Source organism: Centroberyx affinis, unplaced genomic scaffold (genome assembly GCF_046629955.1).
Source record: "Centroberyx affinis isolate AG114_WGS23_722 - 3 ecotype Tasmania unplaced genomic scaffold, CSIRO-AGI_Caff_v1 ptg001446l_1, whole genome shotgun sequence".
Taxonomy (NCBI): Eukaryota; Metazoa; Chordata; class Actinopteri; order Beryciformes; family Berycidae; genus Centroberyx; species Centroberyx affinis.
The window spans coordinates 41,240-55,000 of record NW_027279920.1 but is presented as its reverse complement, the minus strand read 5'-3'; the positions used below and the strand labels follow the sequence as shown (position 1 = coordinate 55,000).

Sequence of the window (13,761 nt, the reverse complement as noted above, 5' to 3'; positions counted from 1 at the left end):
TGGGTCCCCTCCCCCACACCTACTTTCATCTAATTAACCCCTAATTGCTCATACTGACCATGCAGTGGACCACAAGTCACACTAACCCCCACTCACACACAGCAAACATCCATGACTAGCATAATCACATTTTCTTGAGAATGTGGAGAATTATCTGGTGAGGCAATACAGCTATAACATGACAATTTGCTTAAATAATATCCTATCGATGATAACATTCAGATTGCTTGACAGAAAAGGTAGCATTTAGTACCTGGTATCTCCAAGCAGGTTGCCAGGATGGCTAAGGGGATTGGTTTTCCTGATGTTGTTTATTCTGACGTCGTCATGTGACTTAACACGTGTGTTCATTGACTGTAGACAGAAATGTGGACTCAGTCACTCATTGTGATTGGAGATTGTGAGCGAGGATGACTGAGAGATATCAGCATATAACAGACAAATCCTCTCTCCACCCGGCTTTGTAATTAAGAATTGTCCGGTGACATGAAGCGCTGAAACTGGACCGAGTGGAGGGTGTTGAAGGCTGGACAGAGAGCTGGGGGGGGGGGGGGGGGGGAGTCCACACAATCCATCTCCTGATTGGATCGATCAAGCTTCTGTTTACAAGCCCCCTGCTCCCAGTTTGGCTTCCTTTACACACAGTGATACACACAAACACACACACACACACACACATATTCGCTCTCGCACACTGCAAAGTATGCAGTGGCGGACCCTGAAGCCATGTTGTGTCCATGTGTAGGCCTGGGTCCAGGGCTGGGTTGGATAGGTGAGGAGAAGACAGATGAGGAGACTAGAGGAGAGGGGAGGGGGAGTGGTTACCGTGGGGCTATAATTTTACCTCACTTCCTGCTCAGATCAGATTTCAGGAGCCTCACTTGGCTTGTGTTGGGACTATTCATTACACTCATATACACCACTGGTGGACGAGGGGAGCGGCTGGTGGTGCAGATGGTCAGATGGTTCATGCAGAGCTTACAGAGCTGCTGGTCAGTATTGTTGGACGTGGACAAAGGCTCTCTTTTAGCTTGCGCCTGTGGGGCAACAATTGGAGTTGAAGGGAACGGCCTGGACAGAGATTCTTCTTTGCCAAAAGCAGCACTCTCACATTTTGATACGCGCAACACACACATACATCTGATTTACAACATATTATCCTCTTGTGCGCAAATGTTGATAATTTACAGGATTGGTCTAAAAGATTTGAGCTCCTTTAGTTTTAAATTCCTGTTTCTTACTGCTTTGGTTTTCTAATCATTGTCATCGAATATGTGTTTCCATTCTTCTGTCCACTGATGTGTTCATTAATAGTCTAACTGCTGCATGACAAACAAATAGGAAGCACTAGTGCTAAACAGCAGTATGATAATCACAATGATTAAGAAAAGCCATCATGAGATAGTTACCAAGCCGGCTTAGCGCTCATCTCTGTCTCTTGGTAAGCCAAGCATAGCCAAGCATGGAGGGGTGTTTCCAAGTCCCAAGCCAACATGAGGTGCTAGATTAAGGTTAGGGGCTCCCTCCTTCATCCCCTATAACACCCAAACACTCCATAATATCCTCACTTGCAACCACAGATGGCTGATGCTAAAGCACACATGAGCAATCAGAGGTTTTAATCGGTCACAGAAAATTCACACTTAATAAAATATAAAAAGAAGGTAAAACATGGCAGTGTTGTATCCTAAGTTCTGGGTCCTCGCAACATCTTGTGGCAATAATGTCTTATTCAGTAATAGTCTTGTTCACACCAAAACAGGGACTATCTTACTGTTTTACTGGAGACAGGGACAATCAGAAAAGACTACTTTGAGGTAAAATGCATAATATGAAACTATGACAAATGAGTGCATAATATTTGTTCACTGTCAGTGACACTGAGGTTTAAAAGAGAGGAGTGGCATGCATGCAGTATTAACTATCTTGAAGTCATCAGCCTTTTAGACATCTCAGTCATTTTGCTTATTACTTTATTATAACATCAGTAGATGTATATGTTTATATCTTAACTGGTGTATGCATATATGTGAGAAACACACAGAGTTTCATTCCAAAGTGAGAAATCTAGTTTAAAAAATTGGCACTAGAATGATTGCTAGCGTAAAAGTAAAACTCCCTATTGGGTTGAATTGATATTATTTGGTAACTAAATATTTGTAAAAATGGTTCCTAAATCTTGCACAATACATATCAGGGAGCATTTTTTATGTTTGTTAAATGATTACACCATTTTGGAATATAGTCCTTCATCCAAGTTACAAGCTTATGGTAAGGATAAGGAGGAGTAAGCTCTGCAGTGTTGATGCTTCTTTAATTCAAGTAAGAAAGCTTGTCCATGACTGTCAGATTGTCACCAGGCACCGACACTCCCATAAGCCTCATGTCCTCTAATCCTTCATTAGTCTGGTTTCCTCAGTCTGGTCTTCAGCCCATCCAGACCGCTCCAATTCACTCTTCCACTATCTGATCTCATACTGACCCTTCCATTCATTCAGTTTTCAGACTTTTGATGAGATTTCTAGAAATACAGTAGATTAAGTTATTGCAATCGAATATGTCTTGCGTAGATTATAGACCATCTGGTGAGGAAGGGGTGAGAGGAGTAGATTGAAAGCAAAGCGGAAATCGATTGGCTCATGGCTGGGACCAGCATGACCAGTGAGTATCGGTCTAGTGACCCTGTGTGTGTGTTTTTGTCTTGTTGCATGACGGCTGGATTTGTATCCAAACACTGTGCAAGGCTTATGCATTTTTTTCAACATACAATTTGACTTCATATACAGTATGTTCGAGTCAGATGGTGGCAGGGCGGATTCAGTGTGACTGAACCAAATGATGAAATCATCCATTGTAGGCAAAGTGTGTGTGTGTGTGCGTGTGTGTGTGTGTGTGTGTGTGTGTGTGTGTGCGTGCGTGCGTGCGTGCGTGCGTGTGTGTGTGTGTGTGTGTGAAGCATATCCAACAAAATAGTCCGTCAGCTAATATGGTTGTTTTATTTCAACTTACTATCCCTAGTTTTGTAACTTCCCTCAACTCATAAAGCTCTCATCCAACTTGATATAATTATGGGACAATGAGACTAAAATTCATACAGCTTATGTAAATGTATATTCAATGAACACAGTAAAGTATTTTAACAACATCTTCTCTTTATTAATAGAGCTTACGATGTCTAAGTTACAGTTCTGTGTAAAGCTTGCCTGATTTCTCATTTCACATGGTTAGAAAGAGCCTCCCATGCACCAGCACTCCCCTGAAGAAGACTGCGGTCAAAACGCTGGTTGATGGTTGTTTGTGTGCTGGCTTTACATAAATATAAAGAGTGAGGATCTACTTTGAAGCCTTAGTGTCTGCTTCCAATTTTTGATTTAGCCTCCCAAGGCTCCATTCCATCAATGGAAAACACACTGCAATAGTGTAAAATATGAAGCATGACTTTAAGTCGTTGCGGCAAAAATGTATCAAATCTAATATAAATAATTACTGTCTAATTGACCCCTTTATGTATCAAATTAAGGTTGGTGAGTTGGTGACTGAGATAGTGTCAATGGAGAAGCCCTCCATCCCTTAACAGTGATGAGCAGCTTGTAGCCAAAACACTTAAAGCTGCACTAGGCAAGATTTTTATGTTAAAATACACCTGTCTTATCAAACTAAATCAGACAGTGGGGCTGCAACAGAGAAGAACATCTCATTCCCTATATTTTTTGGTGTTGATTTTGGTGTTGGGTATGTTCACTGGCAGGAAATATTCTCTGCCCCTAGGAAGTGATGTATGGAAATGTTCTCCTAAACAGCAGCGACCAGCCCTCTGTCCAGAGAAAGCTGGAATCACCAACGATGGCTGAACCTGCTGCTGAAAGATTTGGTGAAACCACGTCCACCCCAAATTTAGGTCTGAGGAGTGTGCAGTTTACTGACTCTAGTTACACCACTTATGGGTATTGCAGCCTGATTCCCTGTAATTTCCTGAAATGAGCTAGATCTCTTCAAATGCAAATACGTGCTCCATGCACGAAAAACTAGAGAAATCTCTGTTTCCACCATGAAAGGATTATGTGACGGAAGCATGACTAGAAACAGGAAGTAGTGTGACATTGAAATAACACAGTGGAAAATAAGGGTGTTGTAATCGGGGTGGTGGATGGGCATAAGCATTTGCCTTCAAGTCTAACAACCCCGGTTTGATTCCCAACACGTAGAATAGAAGATTTCTACTGTGAGTGAAGTTTAAATTTTTAGCTCCAGTTTTTCTTATTTAACCATAACCAAAGCCTTTCCCTAACCATAACCATGTGTTTTAGTTGCCTAACCTTAACTGTTAGTGGTAAAAATCGTGTGTCCAATTCATGCTGTTGTCACATAATCCAACAAGTGGTGGAGGAACATAATTGCGATATAATTCATGCCCACTGTGGTTCAGAGTTCGTGCTCTACATGTGTAGGCTTTATAAATGCTGAAATCTGAAAATCACCAAAAAGCTTTGTGTTTGAGTTGTGGAGGACAGGCTCCAGTGCATCACACATGTGCTCCTGTATACAGTGTTTTGTTCTACAATACTCTAGGTTAGAGCTAAGTGTTGTTGCTACTGCTGTTGGTGACAGAATTTAAAGTGCAATTAGACTAGATGTCAGTTAAATTGTCGTAATTTCAATTGTTGTATCAGAGGTTTCAGCTGTTAAGCACTAAGCCACAAGAGGCTGTGTTTCTGTTTCTCCTTGTGCCTAACAACACATCCGAGCTGTTATAAGGTCACTGTAAAGCACTGAGACAAGTGGCTTATTGTATTTAAGAAGAAAGAAGGTTTTATTTTTAATCAGTAATAATTAAATGACAATAATATTTAGGTATAGATATAGGTACAGATCTGCTGTTAAATAAAATTAAAAATTAATTCTTCTCAGAACTGAGTATTTTCCCGGGCCATGATATAATTTTGATTATATCTTTAAACAAAAGATTATCTACAGTCTGTATCTGAAGTCTCTCTCTCTCTCTCTCCCTCTATGTGTGTGTGTGTGTGTGTGTGTTTGCATCGCTGTGCTTGCCCAAGTTTATGAATGCGTATTGGTGGGAATATAGAGCCTAATCAGCCCTGTGCCAGTAGTGTTGTGTTTGTTTTTGTGCTGGGGATGGGGCCAGTCCCATGACTGGCTGGAATTCCCTGGAGTATAGGGATTTCTGAGATCCAGGGTGGAGCTTGGCCTGACCGAGAGAGCCGGGATCCCGGGATTGGATGAGTGGGATTATTGGGCTGAAGGATCATTTAATTTAGGGATCAACATGTGGACCGTTTAGAGGCCCATCTGGTGGTCCTGGTGGACATGTGACACACCCTGGCATAATCCACACATAGACTGTCAGACCAGACATGTGTTTGTGTGTGTGTGTGTGTGTGTGTGTGTGTGAGTGAGAGAGAGAGAGAGAGAGAGAGAGAGAGAGAGAGAGAGAGAGAGAGAGAGAGAGAGAGAGAATTATTTTACTTTTATTTTACTTTTGTTTCATTGATTCTTGATACTTTGGCAATATTGTTATTGTGACATTCATGTCAATAAAGCAAATTTGAATTTGAATTTGAGAATGAATAAACCCCCACCATTACCACTGCCGCTATTATTTCCTGCTTTTTCGCATTGTCCTGATCAAATCCCTGAAAACCTTAGCCTAGTGAGCACACACATCTTGGTGAAATTAAGGCAGCGCCTTCATCCTCTGTCCAGTGCTGTTGTACGCTTGCCCCTCTGGCCCAGGGTCTGGGGTCAGGACAGTTTAATAATACTCTGCAATGCCTGGAATGTCAGCCTAATGCCAGCTCAAAAAGACAAGGCCTGCAAAAGACAATCAAAGCCCACAAGCACTGAACCAGCGGATTACTGTGTTTGTGTAAATGTGCATGTATAATCACACAAAGCAAAGAAAAAAAAAACACTGACAGAGTGAAAGTTGGAGTTTTTTCATTGCTTAATCAATCAGTACACTAGTAATAGTGTTCATAGACGTGCTGGTCCAGTCTCTCCATGTAGTCTGATGAAAAGCGACTCTGTTCACCCTCTGCCCAGTGACCCCGCCCTCTATTCCCCCCGTCCAGCAGACCCCTGAGGTTTGGGCCGAATTAGATCACACACTCGGTGGGGGTGGCTTTGTGCAGTAAGAGACTCACAGAGAGACAACAATGGCCCCAGTGAGAGAGGCAAAGGCAGAGGGCAGCGCACAGGCTGATAGAGGCTTATCGCCGTGGAGACCGGGCTCAGGGCTGTGTTGGCGGCTCCACATGAAGCTGAGAACAGTAGTCCCCTGCCTGGGTGACACTGTGGAGAGGAGCATGGGCTAAGCACTGACATGATTCTGGAGAAGGGTCAGCTAGCCAAGGTGATTATGAGGGCAGATATTCATAAAGCCAGACTCTCAGCTTGCCACTGCGTTTTGGAAGACAAATATCTCAAATACACGTACTATACAATTTTCTTCTCGACTGGATTTAAAAGAAAATTATGGACACATGATACATACAAACAGATCTTTTTTATCATCAGAGTGTAAACCCCATATTATTATTTTAGGATTGTGTGGACTAATTCTGTTTTGGTCTTTTTCTCTGGTAGGTCTGTTGAAGATGCACTGGTCTCCGGAGCACGCCGCCCCCTTATCCCAGTGGCCTGAGCAGCACCTAGATGTCACCTCTACCACCTCGCCCCCCTCTGCCCACAAACACGACCCCTACGCTACCGCTTCTCGCCGCAGCTACGTCCCCGCAGGTTACCCCTGGGCCAGCGACGACATATCAGCCCTCACTGCCTCTTCTCTGCTCAAACGCTATGCTGAAAAATACTCAGGACTGGAGCTGCCCTATGACCGGCCTGCCTCAGCGGCCTACTCAGAGCCTGGAACTTTCCTGAAGACTGAATCTGAGCCCTGGGCTCTGGGGCAGAGCATGGAGTGTTACCCTGGACTGGAGGCCTTAGCAGGCACCAAGGTGGGTGCTGCATCTGTGGGCCTCCCAACCACAGCAAGTGTGACAGTAGTGAGCAGTAACTTGGCCTCTGATCCAGGCTACAGTGGGGCTGGCTCCTGCAGCGCCCCCTCATCTCAGGAATACCCTCCTGCGTACAATAGCACCTACCTGTCCTCAGGATACTGCCCTCAGCCCAGCGCAGCACTTCCCCCTTCCACGCTACACTCTCTGCAGGCTACACCCGCTCTGGTGCCCAGCTACAGCCCCAGCACTCCTGTCTACAACTACCCTCCAGGGTGCTACCCCCACACCCAGACCAGCCTGGCCTCTGGATACAGCCACCCCAGTGCCTCCTACCTGCCCTCTGGGCTTAGTGCCCCCACTCCTCTGGCTCCTAGGCCCACTGTGGTAGGGGGCAGTTACAGCTACCCCACTCACAGCCTCGGAGGGGGCTCCGAGCCAGGGGTGCCACTGAAACGCAAGGCCTTCGAGATGGCAGAGGAAGGAGAGGAAGGCGGAGAGGTGGAAGGCTCACGCTACAGAAAGTATGGCAATGGCCATGGAAACAGTCATAGCAAAGGCCACGGCAACGGGCACGGCAATGGCTATGATATGAGTGGCTCAGCCTCAGACCCGCAGGCCTACAAACCTGGAAAGCCCTTGATGTCACCCCCATACGGCGGGACGGGGGACTACAGCCCACCGTCAGGCATAGCCGGGGAGAGTGGATCAGGGGAGCACAACTTTCCACACCAGCAGAGGATGTCTATGAAGATACCTGCATCGCACGCACGATCTGAGGACCCCACTGGAGGGCGCTGACAGCCCAGGTTGGCATTTGAGAAGAGAACAGGCCTCGAGTCCCTCACTCTGTCAACCCAACCAAGGTTCTTCACCCAGACAAATTTGGAGGAAAACGTGGGATTTGGCAATGAGAGGCTTTGACTAGAGAACACAAGAGGGCACAGGACTGGTATCTCCTGTTCATTTTTAACATTTTCATTATTCATGTTTCTCCAAAGAGTCACAGGGGCACTTTGCCCTGTAAGGTTAAGGTAAGGGTTAGGGATGGGGTATAGGCATACTCTACATTGATAGCGTTTAGACAGTCTAAATGTATGAGTGACTGTTTATCTCAGGATCCTATTTATTTCCTTTCTGCTACTGTGACAGCAAGACTGCAATATTGCTGTTTTAGAAGATGGTGTTATTATTTGTGGCCATTATATATGTAAAGGGCCTTTGACTGCAAATACCCTCTACCACAACACAAAAATCATTTCAGACCAAAAAGTAAGGACAGCAATAACTGAAATGGTGTGATTGCCATACTACTTCAGCACAATCACTGCTACTTTACTAGCTGATTCCAAGGCTTTGTGCCCCACTTGGCTTTGAAAAATGAATGTTTCCCCACTCAGCTGTTACTGTCCCCCTACCTTTACTTATTCTTGAATTTTTCACTATTTCCTTAGCTCTTTTTTCTCTATTTCTTTATCTCATCTCCATCCTGTAACCCTGCCTCTTGTTCTCTTTCTTTTTCACTGTTAAACTACTTTCATTCTTGTTCAATTTATTCATACCAAGCTGCTTCAAATGATTAGGTAGTAGTACACGAAGCCGCCCTTTCAATTGTTTAGGTGGAAAGAAAGAGTGGGGGAATAATCTAAGATTTTATGCTCATTTTAAACTTTATTTAGCATTGACAAAAGGACAGAATATATGCAGATCATCTTCAAAGCATGTTGTTTACATGCACATTTTCAACTCCTAATCCTGAAACTAACAGGTATATTTTCAAAAGAATGCAGGAGTCATGTAATACCTGATCCAGCCTATGCTTTGTCTGCACCAATTTAAATATATATATATAAAGCAATATAATAATAAACAACCGAAATAATATTCACCAAAAGTCTGTAAACTGCTAAAACTTCTCATCTGAGGAGAAGGTTGGAAGGAAGGTCAGCCTGTTTGCTGCCTGTGTTTGGATGCATGGCCCAGGTGGAGAGGCATGCAGGTTGCAGTGGAGGATTCATGCTTCTGAGTGAGTGCCTCTTTCTATTTGTGCTCCACATTACATTCTTATGAAAATCTACCTGCTTGTCTGCTAATATTTTCTTTTTTCGTTTTGTTTTTTTGATATGCATTATTTTTACTTTTGCCTCTCAAAAGGACGATTTATAGTCTTGTTATTGAATACTCAGGAAGAATATTGTTACCTCAGAATGAAAAAATACGAATGTATGTATTACCTTAGGGTGTTTGTAGGGAGCTTTATGGAGCAGAATGATAACGGAGTCATGGCTTTGTTTGTTAAAGAGTAAAACACACACTCTGAACACTTCAGGGAAACAATGAACTTATAGCGCCTTCAATATTAACAGGAGAACACCTACACACACATGCACAGAGTCACAGAAACAAACACACATGCATGCACACACACATATACACACATATAGACACACGCACCCTCACAAGTGTGAATTCACACCATCCACACTGCTTCTTAGCTCTGGGAAATTAAACTTGAGGTTTTTGTAAGGCCTGAAATGTTGAATGTAATTCAGATATTTTTTTTTAAAGGACAATACATGCCATTATGTACATCGATGATGTTTTTAGATATATGAAACATATTTTCTTCATGTATAGATGTATTTCTCTTATAGGTTTTGGTGGAGAAATGAATGACCTGTTAAGTGTTAGAGTAGTTAGCAGTGGGGGAAACGGTTTTGATGGACAAACTGACAACAAAGAAAAAGCACTCTTGATGAAAAATATGACAAATGACATATCAAGACATATACATACACATGCTCTTTAATAGGTGTGTTTATTAAATGTCTTAACTATGTGGAATTGCATCCTTAATAGTCCATAGCTTATTCTCCCAGGCCTAATAGTGTTTCTTTCATCAGTGTCCAATTCCCATATCTTGTGTTCAGTATTATACAGATTTATCTCACTCAGCATAGCCTCACCTATCAATCAGCTTGACTTTAGCTATAATATGCTTTGGTAACCAAACTTTTCTGAGAGTGTAAAGTAGACTGTTCAGATCACTAATCTTATCATGTGAATTCAACAGTAGCTTTTTTGCTCCACAATGCCATCCCTTCATAAAGTGTGCCATACCATTATCTTTGCAAAATTAATCCTTTTGGGGCTTTTATAATCTAGTCAAAACCTAAATCCTGAATAAAAGCATGCCCACTGAGTGAATCTCCATCAATAGTAAGATTTAGTCTGAAATTCAGCTTTGCCTGCAATGAAAAGGTATCTTAATGTCTCTTTTGGAAAAGAAAGCATATTTGTAAAATTAAATTTGTGGTCGACAGTGTGGGGAAAAATACTCACATCACACCTAGATTTAGCCTCAATTTCCACTGAAGAAAGAATATAGATTAATGACAAGGTTTTACACAAATAATAAAGAATGCTTGCCCCAGATGTTAGAAGTATATAAGCGCTTAGCACAACATATGAATGCTCTTCAATGGCACTCAAAGAATGTGCTCTACACTGAACTACACACTGCTACGAACAACAGTATTGACCTGGCCTGTTATACCATGCTGTTCCTCGGCGTTACTCTGATGATTCATTGAAGTAAATGTGGGATTTCAATGTTATCTTTGTAATTCAGTAGTACCTTTGTTGTTGTATCATGTACATTCTCTGTAACCATTTCTACCTCATTTTGAAGACATTGTACATGGAAATATTTATTTCATGTCATTTCACGTCGTCACGTTAAGGAGCAATGTTGATAATTCTTGAACTGTTATAGCCTACCTCACAAAAGACTGTACTTTAAAAAGAAAATTGTTTCATGGAAATGAAGATATCATACCAAACAAACCTCTTTGTCTTTTTGTCTGTGAAATTCAAAATGGATTGAGTGTCCTTATCATAAGACTAAATAAAAAATACTAAGAGACTAACATTTCTAGCACTCAGACTGAACTATTAAATTCTCCTTTCAGGTTCACTGACCAAGGCCAAATGCACATTACAGCATGGACAGTGACATATCCTTGTAGTTTTGGGTATAGGGGAACTGACAATAACCGAGTCTCCATCCACAGTAACTTTAAACAGCTCCTCTCTCTGCTACGCACACCCAGTCATTGTGATATCAACATACAACATGCTAAATCTGTAATGCTCCAAATTTCCTATCATTAGTGTTGTTATATAGTTTCAAGGGTGACTCAGTTCTACTGTTTGTATTTATGTTGCTCCACTCAACCTGTGATAATATACATATTATTGAGAAACAATATAGGGCAGTGGTTCTCAACGTGGGGTCTGGGGACCACCAGGGGTACTTGAGGGGGTTCCAGGGAGTCCCCAGCAAATTGATGAATTGTTAAATATCACCATTATTTCATTCACAACACAATTAGAGAATGTAGAAGAATGACTGTTTTGATCATAGTTTCACTGTTATCTCTCTACCTACAACAGATAGTCTTGGAATTCTGGTCAAAATCAGATCTAACAATACAAATATTCCCAGATTTGGGTCAGAGAGAAAACATCTCATCAAATGGGGGTCCATGGCCCTAATATGTAATAAATTAGGGGTCCTTGATATGAAAAAGGTTAAGAATCACTGATATAGGAGACAATGTCAAATCTATATTTCTCTTGTAGGAAAATTGATTTTTTTTTAGTGTTACGTTGAGGAGGCAGGTGTGGGGGTTTAAATTGGCAAGGAAACAGAGGGCCATTTGTGTCATGTAAGGGCCCCATAAGAAGCTGAAGAGGGGGTCGAGATCAGCGGAGAAAGCGACTACTCGCCTTCTCCCCCCGGACGCCCCCTATCCAGGGCTTTTATTGTCTGGAGGGCGGAGGGCATGCGGTGGCGTGTGACAGATGTCCAAAACTTTTGTCCCTCCATCAACAGCGACTCTTAAGCCCACCGCCACATCCAGGCATTCCATAACGAAACCCCCAACCCGCTTTGACCAAGACTGCGGTTCATCACACCCTACTCCTAACTGTGCTTATCCTTATCAACACCCTCAAGTCCCCTGATCTTAAACAACCCGTCCTCACATCATGGCCCCGGCAGCAATGACCCAAACCCAGCCACCCTCAGACTTAGCTTGTCAGTCACAGAGCCTCTACCCTCTTCTATTAATCTCTCTTTAGCAGGCTCTCATCCTAACCCAGGTTCACTTCTCATTCTTAGTAATGAGCTCAGTCGATTTTATTTGACCTGTGAAATGTGTCTGGTCGCTTTGCCAACATGCTGTGTGCCTCTGCCCTTTAAGACGAGCTGAAACCTGAAATCCAAACAACCCTGCTGAAAGATCAACTGGAAGGAAGAGGGACTGTTTTATCTCTACTAATTTCTTCTCCAAATCACACAAAAGCCAAGTGAGACTGCAATCTTAATCCTTTCTTCAATTTCTCCTTTTCAATCATTTCTCATGTGCTTATGTACCATACACTCTTCAAAAATCATGGTGTCGTTTCACAGAAGCTCCAATCTAAAATGTGCAATGCCAAAAGGATTGACACATATGTATATGAAACACATGTAGGACTGCAGCTCTGAACATTGAATCCACTGTGGTTTTCTTTGTCCTGTTGACTTCACATACAAATCAAATTAAAATGTCAGTTAGATAAATAAAATATTCAATAATAAGATATTAAATAATACAATAAAATAAAAACAGGGTGTGTCTGAGTGGTGGTAGGAAAGAGGAGGGTGGCATGCCTTCTGAATGATCTCTCTTTCTCATTCACACACAAACAGCAGCAATGGTGGATAACAAATATAACAGTGACACCTAGAGGTATTTATTAAGAAGTAGCTCATATATTAGTAATAATAACAAGAATAACCTTTATTTATAGAGCACTCATAAAAAGTGTTACAAAGTGATTTACAGAATAAAATGAAAGCAAAAATAAAAACAAACGTGAACATGAACATGGACAAATAATTAATATATTTCATACTGATGAAGTATAAATTAATTGTATTGACTGTCAGCACAGATTGTTAAACCACATTGGAAAACAACAGCACAAAACAAAGCATGAATGTAAGGGGTTAAAACTTATTCTTCCAGACTTGAATATAGTTTTTGGATTTCGTTTTCAGATTCAAGATGCTGTTTTTCGCTGCTAGGATCAGCCCTCCTTTTACACCATGTCTCTTTACTTCAATATCATTCATTTATTGGGTTTAGGCCCATTTTTCACTGACTGTTTTTCCCCCCAAACGAGTCCTCGGTCTCCAATGGCAGGCACAGTTTGCACTGTAGTTGCAAAAAGCAGAATAATATAGTCAGTGGCTATATGCCTATACCTGCACTGCACAACCTGAATGACCATGTTTTGTTCATTAAGCCCATAGAAAATAGATTAGCGCCCTGATTTTTCAGGATCTTACCCAGTGGTGACACTGTACTGTTGTAAATTGGTGTCCAGAGCTCATCCTCTTGGCTGAGGGGAGTCCTCCATGAGTCCTGCACCGGGGTGGATGGGACTGCAATGTCTGTAACAGTGACACAAATGTTTGTCTCCATGTGTTTCTGCTGGTCACACTCACTGGTGGGGAATAGCCTACTATGCCTCATCTAATTCAAGAGTGTGCTTTTGAATGAGCCGGAGCACTGAGCTGGCAGAGGCACGTGAATGACTTGTGGGTTTGAGCCACACTGAGAGAAACCCAGCTCATGAGGAACACCATTCACCCAGACCAGCTTTATCTGTTACACACGTGTACATAAAGTGGAGGGAAGCTGGGTTTGACACTGTGATGGTTTATAGCTAT

At 42.3% G+C, this 13,761-nt stretch overlaps 1 protein-coding gene across 1 annotated transcript in view; it reads left to right on the top strand.

Moving 5' to 3' along the window:
* LOC139650140 (fidgetin-like protein 2) overlaps nucleotides 1–7,778 on the top strand; it is a 10,797-nt gene extending 3,019 nt beyond the window's left edge. Inside the window, exon 2 of the mRNA XM_071526704.1 lies at nucleotides 6,607–7,778. Within this exon, the coding sequence (XP_071382805.1) occupies nucleotides 6,607–7,778 (1,172 nt within the window). The remainder of the gene's footprint in view (nucleotides 1–6,606) is intronic.
* The last annotated feature ends 5,983 nt before the right edge of the window (nucleotides 7,779–13,761 follow it).